General features: G+C 39.8%; 1 protein-coding gene across 6 annotated transcripts in view; it reads left to right on the top strand.

The window, feature by feature from the left end:
• Positions 1-26,335, top strand: part of MEIS2 (Meis homeobox 2) — a 199,154-nt gene that overhangs the window by 41,738 nt on the left and 131,081 nt on the right. For all 6 annotated transcript variants that reach the window (XM_082385004.1, XM_082385002.1, XM_082385005.1 and 3 more), the window contains one exon: positions 18,380-18,525. In XM_082385004.1, coding sequence (XP_082241130.1) covers positions 18,380-18,525 — 146 coding nt within the window. The remainder of the gene's footprint in view (positions 1-18,379; positions 18,526-26,335) is intronic.

Raw genomic sequence — 26,335 nt, 5'->3', positions numbered from 1 at the left:
AAGCCGGTGCTGAGCAGAGGCTGCCGTCCTGGTGACTGACTTGTTGATTTGTAAACCTCTTAATTCATTTTTTTGGGGTCCAATTTAATCTTTTCTTTCTGAAGGAAAATGAGTTGAATGTTGGCCCTCTTTGCACTATTCACCTCTTAAATTATGCTCATTTTGAAGAGCTTGTTATGCCTGAATAAACATGAAGTGACTTGGCATTTTCCCATCAGAGGCACACCCATTTTAACACCATGTATTTACCATTCCTGGAAATGTCTCATTAACTTCTGAAAATCTGCGAGCATGATATTTTGGGCTACTGTAACACACCTCTTGGCAGTCACAGAAGGCAGTGTGGTTAATGCCTCGTAATATCCATTTTTATTCTCAACATGAAGAAAGCCTCTCTATAGAAAATTGATGCAGTTTGCTCTGCTAATTTTCATGCTCATTCCAATTAATTTAACATGACCCAGATTTTCTTCCTCGGGCTCATCCTGACTAATTAGTAAAGCAACACCTAGAACAAGTTATGTTTAATAACATTGAGGAACACTAGTTGTGAGTGATTTTGATGCTAATAAAGATATTCACTTATGGGACAGATATTTTATGTCAATTACGGTATGTAATTTAGAAGTCCCAGTGTGCTGGATGGAGTATGGAGAGGCTAGCAGATCACTACAGGAGATAGTAGTGTTTTTAAGACTTCCTCAGCACCTACATAACCGCTGGGACCAATTACTTTATTTTTTATTTTTGATAGGACTAGCGGGATTGTTAACTGATTCCATGGTAATGAAAGGGGTGGAGTTGCCTTACAGACCTGACCCGTATTCACTGGGCCTGAGCTTTCAGTACTTACTGAACCTTAGCGAGAGAAGAAAAGCAATCTTGGGCATCAGAAAGCAGCATTTGTTCAGGGGGAAGGAGTGGTTTCTCCACCTCTGTGGTCGGGGTTCTTTTATCCCATTTTTGTCAGTGAGATGAATTAATTTTAGCGCTTCCAGCAAGGTTGAAGGTGGCAGTGGCAGTGGTGGATGGGTTCCAAAGTCAAGTAACGTCTAGAACGGAATTGCTTGAGACCTCTCTACTTTGTCACAAGGGAGACAGGTGAGGCTCTCCGATTAAAAACAAAAAGAAAAAAAGAAAAAAAAAAAAAACCACAGGGAAGAATTCTTATTTATTTCCCTTTTAACGAACATTTCTTTGGTGCGTGCTGTGGCCTAGGGCCTGTCCTCATGACACTTACGGGTCATGGTGAAACGTAAATTTCCTATTAAATTGGTAGACCACAAACGTTTTAACGAACTGAATGATTCAGTAGGGTATAGAAATGTTGTGAAGTTTCATGAGGCTGGCCGATTCTGGCTAGGTGGGCTCAGGAGTCGCAGGGATGAACCATCGTGGGCAGCAGTCTCTTGCAGTGTTTTAAGGGCATGGGTGTGAACCCAGTCTCGGCCACTTATTATTCATATGACCTAATTGCTTAACCCCTCCAAGCCTCGGTTTCTTCATATGTAAAAGGAAAATCAACCCTGATAGGATGGTGAGAATTAAATGAGGTAAAGCATGGAAAGTGTTTAGCAGAGTGTCTGGAAGAGAGTAAGTACTCGATAAATATTATTTTTTTATTAATGTTGCTGTTGTTTTATTATAGGAAACATTTAGAGTGAAAATTTCTCCAGAGACATATAATAGAATATACTCTAATCATTTCTCAATGCTAATTACTGTTGTTGAAGTTTGAAATTAGAATTGACAAGAATAGTTCCTTTTTCTGAATACCGTGAAGAGCCTTCTTGCTACATCCCTAGTTGAAAACACAGCAATGTCTCCCATGGCCTAATTGTCCGTTGGTAAGTTTTTCGTGTGTAACTTCATTGGTTGCCCATAGGCTAGGGTTTCCTTTACTAGTGTTTATTTTCACTTTACCTTTTTATCTATTCAGTATGAAAAGAGAAAATGATTGAAGGGATTTGTAAGAGTGAGTCTAGACATATTGGTAAAAACAAGCACATAGAAAAGTAGAAAAAGCAAAAGAAACAACCAAGTTGATGATTGATAGTAAAGCTGGAAATATTGCTTTTATGAAATTGCCTTTTTGGTAGGTTAGAACTGGTCAAATATTAGCAATTTCAGATGGTTCAACCTAATAATATTTATAGATTACAAGGAGTTACCAAAATGTTAACCAGACGTACTTGGTTTATCTGTTAAATGGGGATAATAGGATATGCCCCTTACACTTTGTTGTAGTGATCAAGAGTTGGAAAGAATTATTTGAAAGCTGAAAAATCATTATGTAAATGTAAGGTATTTTTATCCAAGATCACACATTTCTAAGTCCGGGACATAAGTCGCACAACAGTTAGGTAATTATTTTCCTAATGTTTTGTGGTCGATGTATAGAGGATGTCAACTCCACTTTCCACCAGCATGATACATCAACTATAGAAAAACTAGGTATTTTAGTGGGAAAACTATAGATTCAAAAAATACAGTTTCAAAATGGAGTAATCCTCAAAGTTACATAGTTCTTGTCACGTTTCTGGTCATTTAAATAATATACCACTTTTGAGAATTTCTAATTTGCTTTAGAATCTTGGAATTTTAACATAAAGTAAGACTCAGGATATAAATACTAGAGGAAGTCATTATCAATTTCAGTAGCTCTTCATGATGTGAATCAGACATTTATCATTTAGCTGTGCTGAGACCCTGTGTTAGGAATAGTTTTACAATTATGAAATGAAGTTGGCTACCTCTTTGGTGATTACTGACTGGTGGTAGAAATTGTGTTGTACTGGGTCAGCAGTGAATTCCTCACTCAAATGATGTCGAGTCAGCTGGTTTTTAATTTGTTATCTTCTCAAGAGTGCATTCACCGACTTTATCACTGAGAAGAATGACTCCCTAGCCTAGTGTGATCAAGATCCGGAAATTCGCTGCATCAGCATATTAAGGTTGGACTGCCGTTTGATTGGTGGCTCTGAGATCTGATCTTACAGCAAAGATGTCAGTTCTCTCTTGGGTTGGTTTGCCACAGGTATATGAATAAACCTACTGAGAGACAGACCCTTTCCTTTTCCTCCTGGGAAATGGTTGAACAATGTTTTCTTTCAAACAAAGACCTTTGCAGCTCCTGTTTTATCAGGCAACACGGCCCGAATAAAGTTCACACTGGTGCCCTCAAGTTGAGTTGTTTGTCTTCATGACAAAGTGTAGGGGTATGCTATGACAAACTAATAACTACCTGGCTTTCAGCTCCTGGTCTTTCTGCAATTGGACGGCAATCAGGTGTGGTAATATTTCCTATGTAGTGACAAACGTGGCCTTTTGCTTTTGTGCCATTTTGAAGTATGAGTTCTGGAAGAATGAGGAAAAGATTATTTTTCTTAAGCAAATGTGTTTTTCAGCCAGTGGTGACTCTGTTTTCATAGGGTTTTTTTTCCTTTTTTTTTTAATGTGAATGAGTCATTAAAAAGAAATGAAAGAAGGAAGGAAAAAGTAAGAATGAAATTGAACTAACTCTTATTTGTTATCTGATGTGAGCCAAATATCACATACCTCCAAATTCAGATGAATCACTTGGCCGTGATCAGGCATTAGTAAGTACCAGTTACCCAGGTTCAAAGCCATAAAGCACTGTTTTCCCCACAGTCTACTTTTTTTAAAAATATGAATTCCATTCCATATGGGAGTAGAGGCTGTGTTGTGAAATAGAGTTCATAGACTTGAGTTGAAGATCCAGCTCTGTTACCGACTAGCCACGTGACTTTAGGCAAGTTTCTTAACCTGTCTGGCTTCACTTTCCAAAGATATTAAAGTGATTAAAATACTGAACTCTGAGCTATCCTGTGGATGAGAGGATACCTATTGTACCTGGCACTTACAAGGTGCTCCACAAATGTTAGTTCTGTATTCATACAAAGGATTCAGGGATTATCTGAAGGCATGGAGCTGGTTGGCAAGGGTTAATATTAATTCTATATTTCCCATTCATTTTTAATCTTAAGGGTGCTTAGTGTCTTTCATAACGGTGTGATTTTCCTCTGAAATTGACTAAGATCTCCAGTGTTAGACCTTCTTATGATTAGGAAGAATGGGTTAATACTGAATTTCCCAAAAGAGTTTTAAAAGTGGCTTAAGAATTATTTCTATTACCTTCTTGACTATTATTGGTACTTTTTTTGGTAACCTGAATAGTTCTTTGTTAACAGTATTTATCATAATGGGATTTGACCAATGGAGAAAAATACTTCTGAGTAAAATCTGCAAAGTGCATTTTGACCATCTACTTTACATCTTCATGAAGTTAAAGAAAATAGTATAAATCAACAGGTTTATAAATATCATGATGGGCTTCTCCCCATAGCATCTTTCAATTGCTGCCCTAAATCATTTCATTCTTTCAGAACTTCACTGCAATAACTGGGAGAATTCCCCACTCCTACACCTCTGTATCGTAAGCTGTATTTTCCACTAAAATCTGTTTTATGCCAAATAACAGGTTTATGGAGATTTAACTATAATCTGCTTAACATTATTTTTATCAACTTTATTGAGGTATAAGTTTCATACTAAATTCACCCATTTAAGGTACACAATTTAATGAGTTTTGACAGTTGTGTCCACCTATGAGACAAGCACCATAATCAAGATACTGTACATTTCTATCACCACCCAAAAGTTTCCTTGTACTCCTTTTTAGCCCATCCCTCCTTCTGTGTTTGTCCTCAGTCAACCACTGATCTGCTTTCCATCTACTTGTTTGCATTTTATAGATTTTAATATATTTGGAATCATATAGTATGTAATTTTTTATTTGGCTTCCTCTATTTAGTGCAATGACTTTGAGATGTGACACATTGTATGTGTCAGTAGTTTGTGCTTTTTTATTGCTGAATAGTATTTCAGTGTATGGATATACCACATTTCGTTTATCCTTTCATATTAGTTCATTTTAAGAATGGAAATAACTAGCAGTTATTGATCCACCTTTGATGTGTTAGGTACCGTGTGAGGCTAGATGTCATGTATAAAGTTCCTAAGCTTGTTAATAATTGTAAAGCACCTGGTACAAGATAGGGATTTAATAATTACTCTTATTAGTTCATTTAATTTTCATAATTAACCTATTGGGTATGTATAATTCTTCCCATTTCATAGATGAGGAAACTTAGGTTTTGAGGGTTAATCTCTTGACCAAGGTCATATTCAACCAGTAAGGAATAGATCTGGAAATTCAATACAAGATCTCTTTTATCACCCAGCTCATGCTTCTTCCATTGCATCAACATTTTCCCCCAAGGGTATGTTCCTCTGTGATCATGTGTGGATGGGGCTGAGGGACAGAGTGGAGGGGCAAGGAGTATGTTAGAAGTGAGCCTCCAAAAGAGGCTACTACAAACAGAGTAGTACAGCTGCCCCCCAAAATACAGTAAAGTCAGAAATTTAGAAAAAGAGTGAACCAAGTATGTAGGGCACTTTTCCAAATATAGAGCACTTCTATCGCTAATTATCTCTTTCAATAAAGTTGCTTCTTCCAGGCAGTGTATCTTACAGGAAAATGCCTTTGAAATTTATAAAACATCAACTCTATGTCCAGTTTTCAACTCTTAGAGACCAACATTCGTAGATAGCTTCTGTTTCCAAGTTTTAGATATAAATGCACAAAGAATAAAACATATTCCAAGGAATATGAGAGTTATCCATCCATTCATTTAATTAAAGTTTAGGCATATACTACACCCATAACATTATACAAAGTTCTAAGAATGTTATGAAAAAAATAAAAGATATGGTGCCTGACTTGAAGAGGTTTATGTAGAAGAAATGTAGTTGTGTGTGTGTGTGTGTGTGTGTGTGTGTGTGTGTGGAAGTCTTCTGGAGATATTCTGGTAGCTAAAGTAAGCCTTGAAAGAGGTAAATAATTTGGACTAGTGTTCTGCTGTAATCAATAGGATTGAGAGTGGAGAAGGATTAAATTCATTACCATATTAAGGTCAGTCTACTTTCCATCAATGCGTATCTTTGTAACCTAAACAGTATAAAATCCATCCCAAATGTTTTTGAGTACATATGTCTGTCCATATGCAAGGTGCTAAGATGACATTATTAAGTGGCCTAGAAATCACATTGTTTTGAAGCAATTCAGAAAAGATTATGGATACCTTCAAACTCAGCTACTAGACTTTTATACTTTGTCCACCATGCTGTTTTGAATAAGGAAGCAAAATATATTCATTTAAAAAAATATAATGGCTTTATTGAGATATAATTCACACAGTATATGATTCACCCATTTAAAGTGTACAGTTCGTTGGTTTTTAGTATATTCACAGTTGTGCAACCGTCACCATGATCAATCTTAGAATATTTTCATCACCCCAAAAGATTATATACTCGTTAGCAGTCATTCTCCATTTAAAGTGTACTTTTAAAGGGCCTCCTGTCTGTGGTTTTTTAGTCCATAGGTTATATGAAGAATAGTCAATTTACTCTATCTTAGATTATTCTTACTAAGCAGTCACATTATGTTTCCCCATAAGACTATCACATGTATGTTGTGGATATCTATTTACGTTACATTATAAAAATATACCTGCTTGTTCTCAAATCGTAGTAGATTTATTTAAAACAATCATAATAAGTAGAATCCCTAAATGCACAGTAGTTACTTTTTAAATGTTAGCAATTTAGTTTATAAACTTGTTAAACAAAAACCCAAAGTTTTATTAGGAAACTCTGTTGTGTGAAAATGTTCTTTGAAAAATGTACAAAATATAATTTTCTAATAAATAACACACATACTCCAATTATGATATGTTAACAGTTTAAAAATATTCACCTAAAACCAGTTATCAACTTCACAGGTACTATTGTTCTTTTTTCTATATGTAGAAAACTTTCCAAAGGGAAGGTTGATAGATAGTCCAATCTGTTGTCTTAGTAAGCATTATTATTATCACAGAGATGGCTAGCTTTTGTTTAGAGTTAAAGGATTTTTTTTTGAAATTATTTAACAATGTCAGTTGCAAAGTTGTACTTTTATTAAAATATTCTATTGTTTTCATTTTACAGTAATTGAGAAAGTGGAAGAAATATTCAAAAAGTCTTTTTTGTTGTTGTTGTTCTGCTATTTGAAATGGTATCTACTGATATATATTCACAGAGAAATACCATATTAAGAATTCAAACTGATCAACTGATAATATAAAAATGTATTGTCCCTACTTTTGCTTTAGATAGCAAATATGATAATGAAGTAAGGATCCTAAAAATTGAATGAAATAATTTCTGCTACAGATAGAACTTTGCTTTTTTGTTATTCCTCCTAATGAATTTTATTATTGGTTGATATTTAATGTTTCATTTAATATTAAAGTATGCTAAGAGAGATAGTAAGATATAAAATCCTATAGTTGACGATAAAATGAGAACATTATTATTGTTACATACTGAACATACAGATTTAATATAATTAATACATTCTTGGAAGCAGACTAATTGTATTCTAGTTTAGTATAAAATGTTAAAAATACAGTTTATAAATGGTCTTTTGCAGGAAATTCTTTTTGCAAATATAAAGGCCATATCTTTCCTTGAAAGACCTGTTGATTTGGAGATGTTAGCCAGCTATCTTTACTAAAACACTTCACAATGCTAAAAATAGTCCACTTCAGTTAAATATGGATATTTTAAAAAAGAAAATCCCAGTTAGACTGCAACAGAAGGACTTTTGTGTGACAATATTTTGCATGATTAAAAATTTAAACAGAATAACAGCTATTTATATTTACAGTTACATGAGAGTAATTACTAAAGCAGACAAAATACTTAGAGCATAATTTAATAATGTTTTCCTCTAGCAAAGGTGCCAAAATTGTTATTTGCATAATTTTCACAATTTGTACGGAAACATAGCTAACTGAAATTGGGAAGACATCTCTCCCCAACCACCTTTTTTCTTTTATAGGAGATGTGAAAGAGACTCATACATCATAACAACTCATTTTTGTATAATTTCCCATAAAAATCATGACCCTTGTGTCAAACCATTAGGTGAAAGAGATGTGTTCCATTCATACTTTCTCTTTTAGGGTCTTTCTTTCAATGACCAGCCTCAGTCCAACTTCAAGGCTCCTAATTATAACATTTACTGGTTCAAAGATTAACCTTCTGAGAGGGGCATTCTGGGCTGTTGGTAACTTGATCAGCTTGGTCTTCTCTTGGTCTCTCTCTCTTTCTGGTTCTTTGTATTGCAGGAGGGAGATGATGGTATCTGGCACATTCCTAGGATGACTTGAAGATAGCAGCCTTCTGTGTTTAGGGCTGAAAGATTGTGAACTCTGTTAGCTGAAATGCCACTCTGGGGAGGCAAACAGAACATTAAAAAAGCTTTAGCTGTAGGTAGTGTAATGCAAGGAGAGTCAAATTCGAGAGCTGGGACTTGAGTGGACATTTGTCCGTGCTTTCCACCTTAATAAAATCTGAGTGTTAACTGTGGAAAGGGCATTTGCGAGATCACTAAAAATGATTCCATTAGAGTGCCCAGAAGAGCTTTATTATGATGTCCTGTGGATAACTTCGGAACCTACTCTGTACTTTTATAGGTGCTTATCAGGTAACTGAGGAACAAGTACATTCTATTATCCTCTACTACAGAGATTAGGCAATCTGCTGAATTATAAAGGAAAAGGAATTTACTTTTCTACTGGATTCAGTCAATATCCTTTAGAGAATTCTGTGGGAGGCTAGGGGAATAGATATCCTTTATTGAAATATTTAAAAATTTTCACTAGTATATATAGAATGGATAAACAACAAGGTCCTACTGTATAGCACAGGGAACTGTAATCAATATCCTGTGATAAACCATAATGGAAAAGAATATGAAAAAGAATGTATATATATATATATATATATGTATAACTGAATCACTTTGCTGTACAGCAGAAATTAACACAACATTGTAAATCAACTATTCTTCAATTAAAAAATTTTTTCAAGTGAAATTTTATCTGTATATATAAATTATGAAATATATATATATTTCAATGAGGGAAATCAACTTAAGTGAAGCATAAATTAGAAATACATATACATTTCAGATGAGAGTAACCAGCTTCAGGGAAGCACAGGCTAAGAGTTTGGAAGCTTTCTTGTTCACTTCTGCTATAAAGGATTAGAGGGTTCCAGTCAATAAACAAAGCCATTTTATGGCTCCTGACGGGTAAATTTGAGGGGACTGATTTGGTCAAGGACCAGTATGGGGATGTTTCTGTTCAACAGTTAACAGGATTCAACATGATATGGAAAATACAGGCGTGCAAAACTATACTACGACGCTCACGTTGCCAGCTAAAGCCTAAAACACTGCCACATTTACATATGTGTCCATCTGTCTGTTTTTACACTTTATTTTTCCAACCAGTGGGTGAAGTGGTTTTCATCCAAGCTGCAGTCTGAATTTTTTTTTTCACCCACCGCTTTCCATTCTATCATATAGCTGCATATTTTAAAGTGCATGTTATTTGTCTCTGGACGCACGTTTACTTGCACAGCCTTGGCTGGGTTTTCGTGTCTCTCCTGGAAGGTTAGCTCATCTTCTCCGGCCTGAGCTTTGCAGCGGCCTGCACCGGGGCCAGGTTGTCTCGGGATCACTGAGTTAGGGCGCAGTTTGTCGCCTTCTCCAGGTGGCAGAAATCCCCCAGCGCAGGCCGGGCCAGCGGCCAGGGCCACAGTCCAGCCGAGCCAGTGAGAATGGAAGTGCTTTCGGTCTCTTCAGTGGAGAGCCTGCGTAAATCCTGTGTAAATAGAGGGAGGAGAACAAAGAATGAGCCCCTACAGCTCTGAGCATTTGGAGCCATTTGGGGCTGAATTTGCTAAATGCTGCTTATACAGCCTGAAAAGTTGAAGAGAAAGGAGCTTAAAATCCCCTCTTTTTTTCCCTTTTTGCTCATACCCCGGGGGGAGGGTGTTCAGGACCAGGGAAGCCTGAGGTAAGCCGATGAAGACTTGTTTTTTCAGTGCTCTTTTGAGTGTGAAAAAGGTGGCCTGGGTCACTGTCCTCCCTTTAATGTCGGAAAACCCACACAGTTAGTAAATGTTGCATGTAAACGAAAGCATTTCACCTCTCCTGCTTCCCTCCATGCTAGTGGGCCATGAACCAGTCACTTGAAAAATCACAGAAAAATTTCACTTTAACGTGTCCAGACAGTTAAGCACAGCAGGAGAGTAAAAGAGATCAGTAATTAGCAGGTCTCACTGCTGGCCCCTCACCCCACCTCTCTCCCCTCGCCCTCCCCACATTTCTGGGTCTGTAGCTTCCCCCCTCCCCCCAACCTCATCTGATGTGAAAAAGGTAAATTGCAGATTTACTTTGAGGATGGTTCTTGGAAAGCAAGCTTTGTAAGGCTAGAGTCTAACATAGAACTGGGCAAAGGCAGCTTCTTCTTCTTCTTCTTCTTCTACTTCTACTTCTTCTTCTCCTTCTTCTTTTTGCCTCTTCTTGAAAACCCTGATTCAGATTTCTCAGTGGGATGTCCTATGTTAAACTCCTGGAAGGTAGTCCCTGAAGGAAAATATCTTTTGACTCAGTACATTTTAATCCTGTTTTCAAAGTACCATATGAAAGGGAAAAAAGCATAAAGAAATGATGACAGAAAATGAGTTTCCAAAGAGCTTTGCGTTGCAGTTCCAGGGCTACAGGATACTTCATTTTTTAGCTGTAATGTTCCGGGTAATTTGAACAGCCTGGGCAAGGGGCAGACACTCTCTCCCAGCAGTCTCTCTTCCCCATTGGATTTGGGCAGCTTTGAGAACTGGAGCACCGTTTTCAAAAAACAATATATGACACGTGTCTCAGACACGTAAGGATCATCTCTGAGGAGGGCCATGCCCTCCTGAGCAGTAAAACACTGGGCATGATACACCCAGTGCCTCTAGAGTAGGGAGAGTGGTGTGAGGGAGCCTGAGGCTGGGTGGCTGGGTTACCAGAGCCGAGGACTCCCTTCATGGACCTTCTTCAAAGCAGGTTACATTCTCATAGGGGCCAAACAATATGCCTCAAGGCTCTTGCTGCCAATTTGTCCATCCCACTAACATTTGACTGTTTACTCTGTGTCAGGGCTTGGGAATCAGGGCCCCTGCATTGAAGAAGCTCACAGTCAAGCAGGACAGACAAATTAGTAGACAGATAAATTGCAAAACAGAAAAGTAAATATAGCAGAGGCAAGGAACAAACTGCTGAAGAAATCAAAAGCATAGTATACCAGCTCTGTTAATGGGAAATAGGGAAAGCTTGACAAAGGAGGTTCCTTTCTCATTGGGTTTTGAAGTTTGAATAGGAGTTTGCCTGGGCAAAGAAGAATGGGAAGGAGTGAAAAAAATGAAGACAAAGGGCATTTTTGGCCAAGGGTACAGGGCTAAAGGCATGGAATTTTGAAAGATCCCTTGGCTCAGAAAAGTTCTTAAAATTAAACAGATACTCCTATTTCAAAATCATATTTAATTTGAACTTTAGTTCTACAGGGAACAATAATAGTCCTGCAGATAATGGACATAACTGTAAAAATATGCATCTGTTTGTTTCTTGGTTCATAGTAACTTTTAAGTGTGCTGTCACCCACTGTCTCTTTAGTTCATGAATGTGAGTATATAAGGCCTCACTCTTGGGGTTTGTTTCTTGAGCAGTGAGGGCTAACCCAGAATCTAGCTTCACTTTTCACCTCTTCTTGTTTTCCTGGCAGCCTAAGGGAGAGGATAGAGGTTGTGAGCATGGGCTTTACAGGACAGGCACCTCTCTGCCACTTCCTGTGTGACCTTTGACAAGTTACTTAATTCTTTTGAGTCTCAGTTTTCTTTATCTATAAAATGGAATTGATAATAATAGTTATTTCATTCATTTGTTGGGAAGATTGAGGACTGGAACATTGCAAGTGTCCAGTGAAAATTACTTGTGATAATGAGGATAATGAAAGTGACAACAGTATTGATAAGAGGAGGATCCTGTATTCTAGTGAGACAGAAATCGTGTAGAAAAGGGACTACCCTATTGAACATTAAATACTAACATTTAAGAATTCTATAAACTTGTATATGTATATGTATGTGTATGTATATATGACTATAGGCAAAAATGTGCAGTTCATCTACAAATATATTTGGATACTTATGTACAAATTAGTGAATTCTTTGAAAAAGGTAACAATATAATTTATATACTTAAAGTTTATAATCAGACATATAAATATCTATATATTCATGAATACACCTAAGTCCTGGAAGTAGGTTGGAAGATATGTGTGTGTGTCTGAAATTAGTGAATTTACATTGCCCAAAATAAAAATGATAATAAATATAGTGAGTTTCTATTTATCAAAAAAGAGAAGGGAAAAAAAAGCCGTGTTCTTTCAGGTGAGATATCACTCTTTTTTTACAGTATGTATTTTATATGAACATATTTAACTATTAAACTTTGTCCAAAACTGGGAGAAGTGAGCATTAAATAATGTGCCACCGACTTACTCAAAAGAAGTGCAAATGCTATTAACCAAAACATGTATTCATTTGTCCTAATATTTCCCTGAAAATACAATACTGAGAGGTTACTTTCAGATGTTTGTGATTTGACAGGGTGCCAAATGTCACAGAAGCCTTATTCTATCTTTAAAAAGTGACTTAAAGGCAGGGAATACATCACTTTAGTTACAGCTCCGTGAAGTAGTTCATAGTACTGCACAGTGATGACATCACAGCCTTGAGATCCTGACTGTGTGGACAGTAGATGCTCAAATATTTGCAGCATCTCTGGGCTCTGAAGGTCAGTCTGGCGCTGTCCATATAAGGGCCTCCACTTGGACCACAATAAACCCATCATAAAAATCCCGAGTCTCAAAGACTCTTGCTGTACTGAATATATCTAAAGACTGTACAGACACTGGCTTACTTGTGAGAGAAAAGTTTTGCACATTTCTGTTTGAACCTAGACCAGCCTGGACCAGTTCTAGCTCAGTCCCAGCCCCTGGGCCCTAGATCTAATCTCTCCTCTGCACTTAGACCTTTACCTGTAGGATCAAGCCTGGTTTGATAACAGAGTTCAAATGAGGTAATGCTTTGAAAAGTGAAAAATAACTTACAATATGTGAGAGTACCAGTGGTAGTAACACTGGACTTGGAGTTACCTGGACTCTGGTTTATCCTTGATCACATGTAGCTGTGGAATCTTAGGCAACGATTTAACCTCTTGGCCTCAGTTTCTTCACTGATAAATGTCGGGGCTGTTTTGCGGGGGAGGTAGGGAGGTGGAATAAGAAGAAAAAGATGGACTAGGACCCTCTTGGCTGTTGCACTTACCCTATATCTCTGATAGGACAGAAGGCCCCATCCCAGTGGTATTGGACTCATTGTAGCACATCATCACTGTTTGTGTCATTTCTTTATTCCAAGCCAAGTAGTTGATGTCTAAAATATAGACAGATTTTTGGCTAAATGGGGTTAAGACAATATGCCAGTGAAAGGAAGTGGTGTCCTTTTGCCTGGGCAGTTTTTATGGCCAAGAATTGTGTGGATTGGGAATTTCTGCTTAGAAACATCTGAGGATCCCCTCATCATGTGCCCATATCTTTCCTTGATTCGCTGGCTACATAGCTACAGAAATGGATTTTGCCTACACCTGGATACCCATGGTATCCCAGGATTAACTTCCTTGCAACTAGACTCCCTCAGTATTGCTCTTCTAGGTAGGTGTAGACCAGGGCTGCTTCCCCTGGCAGTGCCCTGTTCTGAGCATAGTGTGCTCAGCTATGGAAGGCATCTGTGACCTCCTCCTCCAGAGCATGGGTGTAAATCCAGCTGGAGATGCTCTCAAAATACCTCAGAGTCTTGAAACAGGTGGAGGACGCAGAGATTAGATTCAGGCCTTTAGACAACCACCACCAGGGGTAGTGGGCTAAAGGGATATTCTCTGTGCCCTCCAACAGTGCTTCTCAAACTTGAGTGTCATCAGAATCACCTGGAGTGCTTAGTAACCCTCAGATTGTCCGGCCCCATCCCTGGAGGTTCGGATACAGTGGGTCTGGGGTGGGTCCAAGAATTTGCATTTCTCGCAATTTCTTTGCCGGTGCTAATGGCGCTGGTCCGCATTTTCAGAGCCAGTGTTCTACCGCTTCTTTCTTCCTGTTTAACCCTCACCATCAGAAGATAAGGTGGGGCTACCTTGTGTTGGCCAGTACCCGTGACGGAGAGCACCACGGCTTTCCCACAGTGAATAAGGCCCTGGCCAGATTGTAGTTTCTCACCGTGACCACTAACCCCATTTGTGGCAGTAGAATAGAATTTTAACTATTCACCTGTTCTTGAGGTTGCATCTTATCTCAAATTAGAAGGTCATCTAGTTCGGTGGCTTCCAAAAGCCAGTTTAAGAACCAGTGCTAGGCTGATTGTGTAACCAAACCCAAGGAACTTGTTAAAAATACAAATTCTTTGTCCCTGCCCCAGGATATTTGGATTTAGTAAGTCTGGGAAAAGGCCTGGGGACCTGTGTTTTTAACAATCTCCCCTGATAATTTAGTCCACTTCAAAGGTATCTATCCACAGGCCTTGAGTGTTTCTTTCCATGGTCACACACAGTGCGTTCAGTAACACGCAGCTATTCTGAGTATCTTTGCCCCAAACTTAGACTGTGCCTTTAGTCAAGGGATTAGCAACCTTTTAAAAGAAACATGCCCAGTAGTTCTTTATTTAGTTTTTCCCCATCAGAGGTGGCAACGTTGGTGGAATGGCCTTCGGTCAGCCCTTTAAAAAGGCTGTAACAGGCACTGAGTTCTTCAAAGAAGTGCCATTCCTGGCATGTTTGGAAGTGACTGCCTGCACTCGGGCAGTCCACCCAGCCCCTTCGGGACCATGAAGAGTGCAGTCGCCCCAGTTTGGGATTATCAGAGAGAGGGGAGGGCCCTTGAATAAACTCATTGATACGTTTAGCCCTTTACTCACGCAGCAGACCATCACTGGGTGTCTCCTCTGGGTCAGACATGAAGGTGTGCTCTCAGGATAAAAAGATAAACAAGACACGGTTCCTGCCCACACCCTGGACCCCACGCTTCTGAGTCCTAACTTCAGATGCTTAGATACATGCCATTATCTCCTTTTCCTCCTCCGACACGTGCATCTGTGCCCGTATACACACCATTTTCAGCACAGAAACTCATTTGGCACGGATGCCAAGGATTGCCAACGCAGCCCTAAAACAAGGAAACAATGTCCACTTTGAGGGTTACTTTAGTATCATCTGCGCAGTTTTGTTTTAGGTTGCAGATCCACACAGTTGCCTTTTAAAATTTTTCTTTTAAAAGAAAAATTGCTGTTGTCAGTCCTCTATGCTAGAGTTGGTTCGCAATCCATTGGAGGAAAAAACAAATTTATTGTGTGTTTGCAGAAGATAATTCCTATCTTTATAGAGGTATAAACACTAATATTAATTTAAAAATCTAATGTCTAGTATCCGGTTATTATAAAAATAGGTGCATTTTTCTTTACAATTATTTGTCACACTGGATCCAAATTCAAATATTTTACGTTTATATACACTTATATAAAATGGACCGCTTTATATTAAAATGCATGTAATGCTCCTGTCTTCTCCAGTTTAAGTCAGTCATCAAAGGATGCTCAATCCAGCTTTTTTTTTTTTTTCTTGAGCTAAATATAGTGAATCATATAGTTTGAAGGTGTTACCAGCCCTCTCTGCTTTTAAGCAAGAGAGAATGTACTGTGGAAACCCTGTCTCTCATTTTTAAGGTCATTGATTGGGTTAAAAAGGCAAATGCCTTTTTTTTGTTGAACTTCCTTCAATTAAGCCATTAACCTTTTAAAATAAGTATATTCAAGAAATCTATCAAAAAAAGCTAAATGAGATTTTTAACAAAATCCTGACAATTTCAGCTTAAACATATACACAGAAACCATATGTGCTTAGGAAGAAATATATACACACAGGCATTGTTTACAGTGTGTGTTTTTATATTTGGAAGACATTGAAGGAAGAGCCATTCCATACATACATTATCTGAAATGTACATCCAGATAGCCCACATAGATTTTTCCATCCAGAGACAAAGATATCTTTATCCGTGGTAGGTCGACAGACAGACTGACTTCAAACTTGCACTTGCAGTGTGGGTTTTTTTTCCCTCATCTCCGGGTACTGCTTTTCAAAATCGCCTCAGGCTATAGGACAGCACCTCAGATCCCCAAGGCCCACTGCCTGGCTCCTAATAGCCACTCTCCATCTGTGTCACATGAGCAGCTGATGAGATCGCTCCAGTGTCTGTATTTTGGAGAGCATATCCACCCAGGTTAAAATGCTAGGGTTGCCAAGGAGCAGTCAGAAGCCATTAGTGTGGGTGAGAATTTGCCTTGCAGCAGTTCCTTGGCATGGTGGAAAGCGTGTGTGCATGTCCCTGCTTGAGCTTGTGTGTGTGTGTGTGTGTCCTTGTGCAAGTGACCCCCCCCTCGTGTACATGGGTGTGTAGGGAGGGTAGACAGATGAAGACTAGACGCCATCTAACCAGTATTCAAAAGTCAAATGCCTTTGTTTCCCTGTACTCTGATTAGTTCTTTGACTACTTGGGGTCCTTTCGACTCACTTTTTCTTTTTTTTTAAATCATAACAGACGGCAAAGAAAAAGAGAACAGCAACTTTGGGGTCATGCTCTAGTGTTTGGGCAGATGGAAGGGAGCTGCTTTGCCTTGGGGCAGGGTGGTTGTAATGAAGTGGCCTGTCAGTCTGTAAATAGTGAGGGTCATCTCTTCCATGTGATGGAGGGTATCGCATTGCAGTGAAAATGGAAATGTCAATAAAATTAATCTGCCAGCTCTTTGCTGTGGCTTTTCTGCTTCTCTGGCCAAAGAGGGTTGAGGGTTTTTGTGGTGCGAAAGGAAAAGAACAGGTATAGGGAAGCCCACCAAGCAGACGGGACAGGTTAGGAGGCGAGGGGCCTGTGGCAGGATATCCCACGTGGCCCCATCCAGGAGGAGGGAGCTGGTCTGGGAATGAGCTGGTGGATCTATAGCATTTCCCTGGGAAGCTGCGGAGCGTCTAGCTCTGGCTACATTGAGCACAGAGTTTATTGTTTTAGGCTTTCTTGGACAAGGTTTTTACTTAGCATGGGATTTATGGCATTTACCGCTAATGAATGTCTATTCTTAAATTACAAAAACCCCCCATCTCAGCGCAATTCCCAGATGTCCTTCCAGGACCCTGGCTTCTTAAACACCAGCAGGGAGCATAAACTCTCCACTTCTCTGTTTTCCTCTTTCGTGTGGCTCCAGGCTAATGATGTGCAAGGAAAACACAGCCATCTATAAAGCCCCAGTGCTGTCCCCGTATTCTTCATTTATTTTGCATTTGATTATGCCACAAGTCGGATCTTGTTTCTTTCCTTTTTTTAAAGTTATTAGTTCAAATATTAATGTAGGGATATGGCATATATTGCTTCTCTTGATTGATGCCTTCCCAAAAACAGGAAGACGTGCCCGTATGAATTTTAAGAAAGTAGGGGTCCTGCAATGCCTTGCCAGAAGAGTTTTTCAGATACATAATTTAGATGCCCTCCAGGCAGGCTTTCAAGGCATTTTTGCCGGAGGGCAAGAAAAAATAACTATGACTGTTAAAAGTAAATGATTTTTGCTAATGCACAATTAATGCCAGAGAAAAAGCACAGAAGAGAAAGATGTTGATAGAAACTTCTGATTAAGTGAGTACCCTACCTTGATGTGCATCTTTTTTTTTTTTAATGATAATGATCAGTGGTGCAGAGAGCTAAAAGTTTTCATGTCACGCGGATGCTGAGTCCAGGGTCATCTGAGGAGTGTGATTAGTTCTTAGTGTGCGTGCTTAGGAGGTGACAGTTCTAGGAGGGGCTGAGCAGGCAGTGTGTTATGTGCAATGAACAGTGACACAGTTACTGTCACCTATGCAGGCAGCCTAGAATATATAGACTACAGAACATTTAACTTGATTACCCTACAGTATGTGTTCACTCTGGGCATGGGGATGCATTTTCGCTGAATGGGTTTTCTGACGGCGGTTTTCCCACACTGGATTCCATAATTGACAAAGAACTACTGCACTGTGTCAAGAGCACAATTAGAATGGAATTAATGATATGGACAAGTGTGAGACACACAAAATTAACATGTGAAGAGGTCTGGTTTAATTTTGTCTTTTACATATTTGTGTCTCCAGTTATACTTTAATGAAAGAGAATATACCCGCTTAATGGATTTCTTTCAACAAGCTTAGCTGAGCTCGTCATTAGTTGTTCGTTGTTGTTGGCACCCTTTCCTGTGTTTTCGCTAATGTATTTTCATTTCTTTCTACTAGGGGATGGCTTAGACAACAGTGTAGCTTCACCTGGCACAGGTGATGATGATGATCCAGACAAGGACAAAAAACGCCAGAAGAAAAGAGGCATTTTCCCCAAAGTAGCAACAAATATCATGAGAGCATGGCTCTTCCAGCATCTCACAGTAAGTCAAGATGAAAGAGAAAAATAAGTTTTGTTGTGTTGCCTTCTCCTAGCAAGTTAGATGGGCTCATACAGATTTTTTTTTTTTTGAAAATAGTGCCTATTTTCCCTTTCTCGAACTCTGATGGTTAACAGAGCAGTTAAGGTTTTACCAACTCTCACCCCCCCCAAAGAGTACCCTGTAGAAAGGAGGAGTTTTTGTTTCCATAGGTCAGGAATGGACCTTATTAAAAATGATCTAGGGCCCTAAACAGTATATATAAGTAAATGTGTTATTTACGCTAAAAGGTATGAGAGCAACTTCAGATAATGCAACTGCAACCAAGGGAAACAGCTGTAAGGAGCTCATGAATCCATAAACGTTGCCGATTACACTCGTAACGAAAGCCATCTCCTCTAGCAGGCAAAAAAAAGCACTTTGCCACATGCATGTCCAAGCTCATGGTACCAGGGGCAACTCTAATTGCTGAAGCAGCTTGCAAACATGTCACATGTTTATATGACAAACGCAGAAGGGTTATAGGTGCTATAACGCCTTTGTTTCTAAGGTAGAGATTAAAGATTCGTTTTTAGCGGTTCAAGTCCATTATTTTATAAGCCGATCCTGTTCACTTGTGGGAAAAGATCAACTATGTGCAACATTTTTAAAGTAACAGTTTATCTTCCTGTTTGCAGTCGGTTTTTTGCATCATTTTATATATACCATTGACTCTAAGACCATCGTGACAAAAACATTACAAGATATTTTTACAGAGTAACTAGGCACTCATATTTTACTGTTCATTTGGAAATTCTGGGAAAATGGTGAAGATGTCAGAGGCTGTTTCTTGCTATGAGATTGTTTTCAGGCCATTCTATTTAGGCTAATGCTTAAAAATAGAGTAGCACATTGAAAGCTGAAGGTCTTTGATTATCCAACTTGTGGGTTGCCATGCTGAATGACATTAGTTACAGTGTCATGGGTCCAGCACAAGGTTCCACTTTTATTTATGGCGGTAGCAGCTGATCTGCTCTTGTAGCAGAGCTACAAAGGGCAAGGGGTGGGGCAGGAGCAGCGGTGGGGAGGTGGGGAGGGCAACGTGATAGATTCACATTCCTAAATCGGCCATTTTGATGTAAGGACATTAGTAGCAAGCTAAGGTGTATCGATCTGGCCGGTGGTGTCAGGATTAGCTGGGAGAACCAACGAGGCTGCCGTGGCAGTGGTTATTCTTGCCTTGCAGCTATGGCCATTTCAAAGGTCAGGGCCCTGCACTGACTGGACTCAGAGGAATTAGACAGAACATGCAGTCTCTGGGCTGATTACTTAACCAAAGACAAAATAATGAGTCCTAAGCAAATACTGACTAATTGAAAGGGCTGTAAATCCATTACATATTGGTCAGGGATAATCAGGAGTATTTAATCACTTTTATCTATTCAGGAGCACTGAAGCTGCAACAGCAAAGCCCTGAACCTTGCCATGTGGTTATTATTCTCATCATTATCAAAATTACTTCACAGCTGTTCTTTGCTACATCACCTCAGCTGGAGATTTACTAACCTGTAAAATGTTTTTAATTTGGAAGTCGAATGAGTGTGAGGGGAGGGGTTTCTCATTTTTAACTGAAGGTTTGTTTGGTTAGAGTAGCAAGTAAGAAAGGCAGGGTAGGAGCGAGTGGATGGCAGGCACGCCGCCTTCTCCCACCAGCAGCTCACCTGTCTGGCTTCCTCCCTCTGTCTTCCTTCATGCTCGGCCTTCCTCGGTTGAAAATCAAGACTTCAACGATTGCTTTCCAAGCCAACATCCCCATGTATTTTCACAGAACAGCAGGATCTTAGAGAATTTGGCTGCTTTGTTTACAAAACCAGGAAACTCAGACCCAGAAAAGGAAGTGATTGGCTCAAGGTCCAGCTGCAACCAGGACCCAAGCCTTTCTTGTCCCCAGCTCCGTGCTCTTTCTACCACATTATGATGACTTTGCGAAGATCACGATCACCTTTAACAGTTGCATATCAGTCTCACAGCCTCTGCCATCAAAATGCTCAGCGTCAAAGGGGGGAAATATGGAGAAGCAAAGTGCTGTTTGCTTTACTTGTTTTTAAAATTTTCCTGCTCCCCCAACCTTTCCGAATAGAGAAGACTTACTTTGCACCTCTCTCTTGAGGCCAACTCTCTCCTTCACCGCCCAGGTCTGTGCCTTGAATCTCCCGCGGAGTGTCCAGAGCCCTGCTGGACCTCCTGCCTTGCCCTGTTGGTGCCTTATCTCCCACCTCCCTGTCCTGGATTCAACCCACTGTGCGCCGTGGCCACGGGCGAGGAATTGTGTGTGGCCGCTGATTCTTGGGTGCTCCTTGTACTATACACTTGGTACTGTGTACTATGTACCTTCTCCCCACCCCGAGGTTGCTTTCATCTAGATAAATGTGCATGAGGCTTTGTGTAGAATTCTCTGTCCAACTGAAAATTTTAATTAATGCCTGTCCTTGGACTGGGGAGAGAAGACTCAAATAGCCTGAGCCGGGGAGTCGGAAAACCAGCATTTCGAGTTCAGTTTTCCTGTGTCCTGCCCAAACCTCAGTTAAGTCAAGTTCTCTGGACCTTCCATTCCCCTATTTTTCAAACAGATCTGCATGTTGCAGTCTCCTTTCCCACACTCGTGTGTGTTGGTTACACTCAGAGAACAGTCAGAGCACCCCTGTGCCCCAACCTCCTGGTCATCCTCTCCTCTCAGTCCCCCCCTTCCTTTTTATTTTCCATTAAGTGCTTTCTTTTTCTCCTCCCCATGACCTTCTTTCACATCATGCCCCTTTCATTACTTTCTCCGCTGGCTTTGTCTCTCAGTCCGTCTCTCTGCTCCCCTCCCCAGCCTTTTCTGCACCTCCCTTGTATGTAAGGAAATTCTCCTGGGCTTTCTCTGTGAAAACATCTTCCCTCTTCATCCCCACGTCACCCCAACTGCAGAGAAGAGGTTCAGTAACTTTGATGAAGATGGTTCTGTAAAACTTTTACTTCCCAATCTTTAATGAGCTGAAAGATTTACTCGGCTATAATTCTGAGCGCAGAAACCAAGAATAGAGACCCCTAACTAACGACATGTTAATTTAGACCCCTTTTCTTACATGCACTAACAGGCGTGAGGAAGTCCTTGGAAATAGAGATGCCCCACTATATTTTTCTGTCATTTAATTAATTTCAACTTTCAAAGTGAAATGTTGGCTCTAGCTCACTGAAAGTAGATGTAGTCTAAATTATTATTTCATGTAAATTTCTTTACAAGTGCATGATTCAATGCGCATTCCTTCATTATTAGTCTCTTTAACATTATTTCAAACTGGTTTGTTCCCTTTTGTGCAGTATGACCTGTTCTTGTATTACAATAATCCCTGATGTACCCTTTTTTCTTTCTTTTTTTTAAAAAGAGGCTAATTGAATTATCTCATTATTTTAATTTGTTAAGCAAATGTATTTTGCATCTCAGGATGTGTTCTTAAAGAAGGGGGCTGCTGAGGCTTTGCCCCCTGAATGGGCCATTGGCCCATTTTGACATTCATGCATTCATTAACTAGCAGAACATAAAAGAACTCTGGTTGTATTTTTTTTTTTCCAAACACCCAACCAGCATGGAGCAACTTTTCCCAATAAGCCACAGGGGTCTCTCTACATATGTTCTCAACTGCAAGCTATTGTCACCTATTCTGAATACCTCAAAAGGCCCAGAGAGAAAAGAACCCCACCTCAACAAAGGCCAACTGTAGCAATTGTTAAGTCTTAGTCTCAATATGACAAAAATCATTAACCTTCAGTTTTCTTGGAAGAACAAGTTCCACTACAACTGTAACAGTTAAAACAATCTCTCAAATTCCTATGCACCACCAGCTTTACGGGAAAAGGTAATAAACTCACAGCTAATCGATGATATTGAGGAAAATATTTAAATCCAAAGTGGCCTCAAAAAACCAAACTCTTTGATGAATTGAGGAATTTCCATAGTCTGAGTTAAGCACTTTGAACTTGCTTAGTCTGAAGCTAAATAATTAGTTTGTAGTTTCTAACTACCAATTTCGAAAATGTCCTTTAAACGTCACAATAATTTTCAGGAAATGAATTCATATAAATATTTAAAGGCTCACAATAATTTTAAGGAAATATATCCATGTAAATATTTTTTTAGAAATTCAACTAGCAAACGCATCGTGTGTTACTGTTACCCCCCTCTTCTACTGGTGGACGGCTCTGCCTGGCTTCTCAGACTAAGAAATCTAGTGAAGATCGAAGAAAGAATCTGTTGGAATGTATGTGCTTTCGCTGGAAAGTACCCAATGGCAAAAAAACGTAGGGAAATCCTAGGGAAGTATATTCTTTTCCCTAACACATGGAGATTATGATATCATAAAAGTAAGCCTGCCATTACAACTGTTTTTATTTAACTTCAAAGATAGTTAAAGAAAGAAACAGCAAGAAATAATACCCGGGTTGACGGTTTATTCTTAACCATGAAAAACTCCTCCACGCCAAGAAGCCCTTAGTGTGCTCAATTAGGCTCTCAGGCACCTTCTTTTCTCAGGCACTTCTCTTGCCACCTTCAAGAGCTCCCCTAGTTGTGCTGCAAAGAATATATTTGATCATGGAATGAAAACAGGAAGTGCTCACACACAAAGACACCACTTGCTCATACCCGTTTCTGACTAAAGATTTTCTTATTTGAAAACATAGGGATAAAGCTCACCCTTAGTGGATGTGGGACTTCTTTCAAAGCTATGTGTACAGAATCAGAAGCAAATTTATTTTAAAGTGATATAATATCATGCAGCCTGCTGGATGCAGGTTCTAAAAACTCTGCCCTTTGTTCATGGCAAAATGCTTCACCTCTCTCCATACCTCTGGTGGTAAAGCGAGTGGAATGAAGCGTGCCTCTCAGGTGTTCACCAGTTTCACTCCTTGCCTATTAGAGTTTGTTCATGGGATTTTGTAAAGGTCTCTTTTGAGTAATGAAAATGTGTTTTAAAGTATATTGTCCTACAGAGACAATGCACCCAAGTAATGAGTAAATACGGCTCCATGTTACGTAGAGAAACTTGTTTCTTCTCCAGTGAATTCAAGACCATATGACAGTCAACCTAGTCATCTCAGATTTTTTATTGTATTGTATATGTGTATATACACACACACACAAACACACAGAAGAGAGAATGAGAGAGAGAGAGAGAGGAAAGAGGGGTGAAACTAGACCATTTTGCCTTTTAACTGGTTCTCTTCATCTTGTATAGATCGAGACAGTTTCTTTTCTCAATGAGGCAACACAGTGTCAAGGTTAAGAGCACAGGGCCTGGAATCTTCAACACAGTAGCTTTTTGATCTTGAGCATTGAGGTCTCTGGACCTCAACACTCCATATCTGTAGAATGGGGGTAATTTTAGAACCAACGTTGCAGGCAGTAAATGAGACAACGTAAAGCATTCAGCTCCATGCCTGGCTCTTGTAATAAGTACAGACTATAAAGTAACTGTAATTTTGTCTTATAGTCTAGTTGAATAGCTACCAGGAGACTTTGACCAGTTGAACTGGGCAACCAAAATTACCACATACTTTCCTGGGACTGTGTGAAATGGAGAGACTGGCTTTGCCAGACAAGTCCCAAAGGCCCCTCGGCAGGAGAGAACATAGTCTAACCTCCACCTTCTAGAGCCATGTAAACGTTGGATGACTGCCCAGTGGTGCTAGGTGATCGCATCAGAGAGTCCTGGTGCCCATGGAAAGCCAGAGCATCCTGGTGAGCCTTCTGGGATGGGGGTGGGAGGTAGAAAAGAAACTGGCTGTGAAATAGTTCGGAACGCCTCAGCTGGGGCCTCCTTTTGGTAGAGAACCTCCCCTTCCCCATAAGGGTTCCAGTACGTGGATAGCATTTAGAATCTCCCGCTTCCTCAGAGTACCAGAGTCTAGGCTCTCTGAGAGACAGCACAGTGTGGGTTTTTAAAAAGGGTCACTGGATGTGAAATTAGGCTTGGGTTTTAGCTCTGTGGTCGTGGGTGAGCTATTCAACCTCTGAACGTATTTCCAGACCTACAAAATGAAAAGAGTAAATATGTGCTCTACTTAGCTGGTTGGGTTGCTGCGAGGCTCAAATGATGTGGTCAGTTTGTAAACTGTAATGTGCTGCATGAAGTCGAGTACTTTGGTTTTTGGTTGTGAGCTTGGGTCTCCAGCAGCTTGAGGCCTCTGGTACCTCATGAAGTCACCACGAGTGATAGACGCAGTGCAGCCTGCCTCGTTCTTCTCTACCCCAGTTTCTCCACTTGTCCATTTCCACAAGGGTATCCATGGAGACACTGTGATAATTTCCATCATTAGACGTCTTTTTAAGGGCCTCAAATGGTAAATTGAATCAGTATTTCAGGGACGTTAGTTATTTCTACTTGGAAATTAGTGCCCTCATGATTCTGAGATCTGTCTACATTAATACTACTTGCTATGGGCCAAATTAATCCCAAATATAAAACGTTGGCCTTACTTACACAGTGAAAGATGGCCTTTCTCATAGTCAGGGATACAGATGTGCACGGAATACGAGTGGGGCTCATGGGCTGAGACATGCTTGTGTGGAAATGCCTGTGCAGAACACACAGCTGAAAAACACCAGCAGAAAGAGCCTCCCGCAAACATGCAGCAAAGTGAGGCCGCCCATAGCCTTAGCCTTCGCATTGTTTTCCTGCTTGCCAGGAGAAAACATCTGTGAATTATTTGAACGGAACCTTATCCTAGAGATCGGCTGAATTGGTGTCATCTCTGTTTAATTTTAGGAAATGATGTCACAATGCATTAAATAACAATGCTGGGTGATTTATTTTCCCGTGGACATGCTGTCCTAAGCATTCCTCTTCTCCTGCAATGTTTCCAATTAACTGTAAGCTTGAGTGTTCTTCCTATTTCATAATGATTTTGAGGGGTGGGGGCTGGAGATTGGGGTGGGAAGAGTGGTAATTTCAGAGGTTGCCGAGGTTCAGAGCTAATGGCACATCCGTCATGTTCTTATTGGGGCAGGAGGGTACTGAACGTCGGGGCTGGGATCATCACTGGCAACCTACAACAGTGTTGGTTTTCAAGAATGTCTAAAAAAGAAAGCCTGAACGTTCTGATCCTAGCCATCCAACGAGCCACTAGATAATTTTAATAGCGACCTGCATACTGTAGCTTCTGCCTTTATCAAAGTTTCCATGCACTCCCTTCTTCAGTAAAGAATAGAGGACATAAGTCAATTCTGTGTGCCATCTGTCGTCGTTTTTACAATTTCTCAAATTAAAGAGACAGGCCAAAAATTTAATGTTATGTTGAATCCTAGAAACTCCTCTAGAAGACATGAAATTGCAACTAAATTTACTTTGTCTGTCTTGAGGGAAAGAAAAAATGCATGCTGCTGTGTCATAACCTTTTACTCGCACTCCCAATTTGGTACTTAGGATTGGATTATGAGGGGTTCTGCATGTGAAAGCCTGCTGTGTTTCGGACTCAGCAGCCTTTGTCCACATTCTGAATGACTTTGAGGTAAAGTCCCCAGTACAGTGGCAGCAGCAGTGGCCTTTTGTGGAGGTGATGAGATGTATGGTCTCCTCTACGCAAACACGTCTGGTCAGGACATTTCAAAAGTATATCAGACAATCCCATTGATCTCATCTGAGATAGACTTAGAAAATTAAGTCCCAGATTATGAGCTACGAGCTGACAGACACATTTTAAAAAATAAGTAACTGAGGGAGAAGACTGAAGAATGAAATGCTTATTAAATTACCATCAAAAAGAAACTAAAATAATTATTAGCTCAAAGTTTAGCACC

Source organism: Balaenoptera borealis (genome assembly GCF_965194805.1).
Source record: "Balaenoptera borealis genome assembly, chromosome: 3".
Lineage (NCBI taxonomy): Eukaryota > Metazoa > Chordata > Mammalia > Artiodactyla > Balaenopteridae > Balaenoptera > Balaenoptera borealis.
This window is presented reverse-complemented; position numbering and strand designations above follow the sequence as displayed.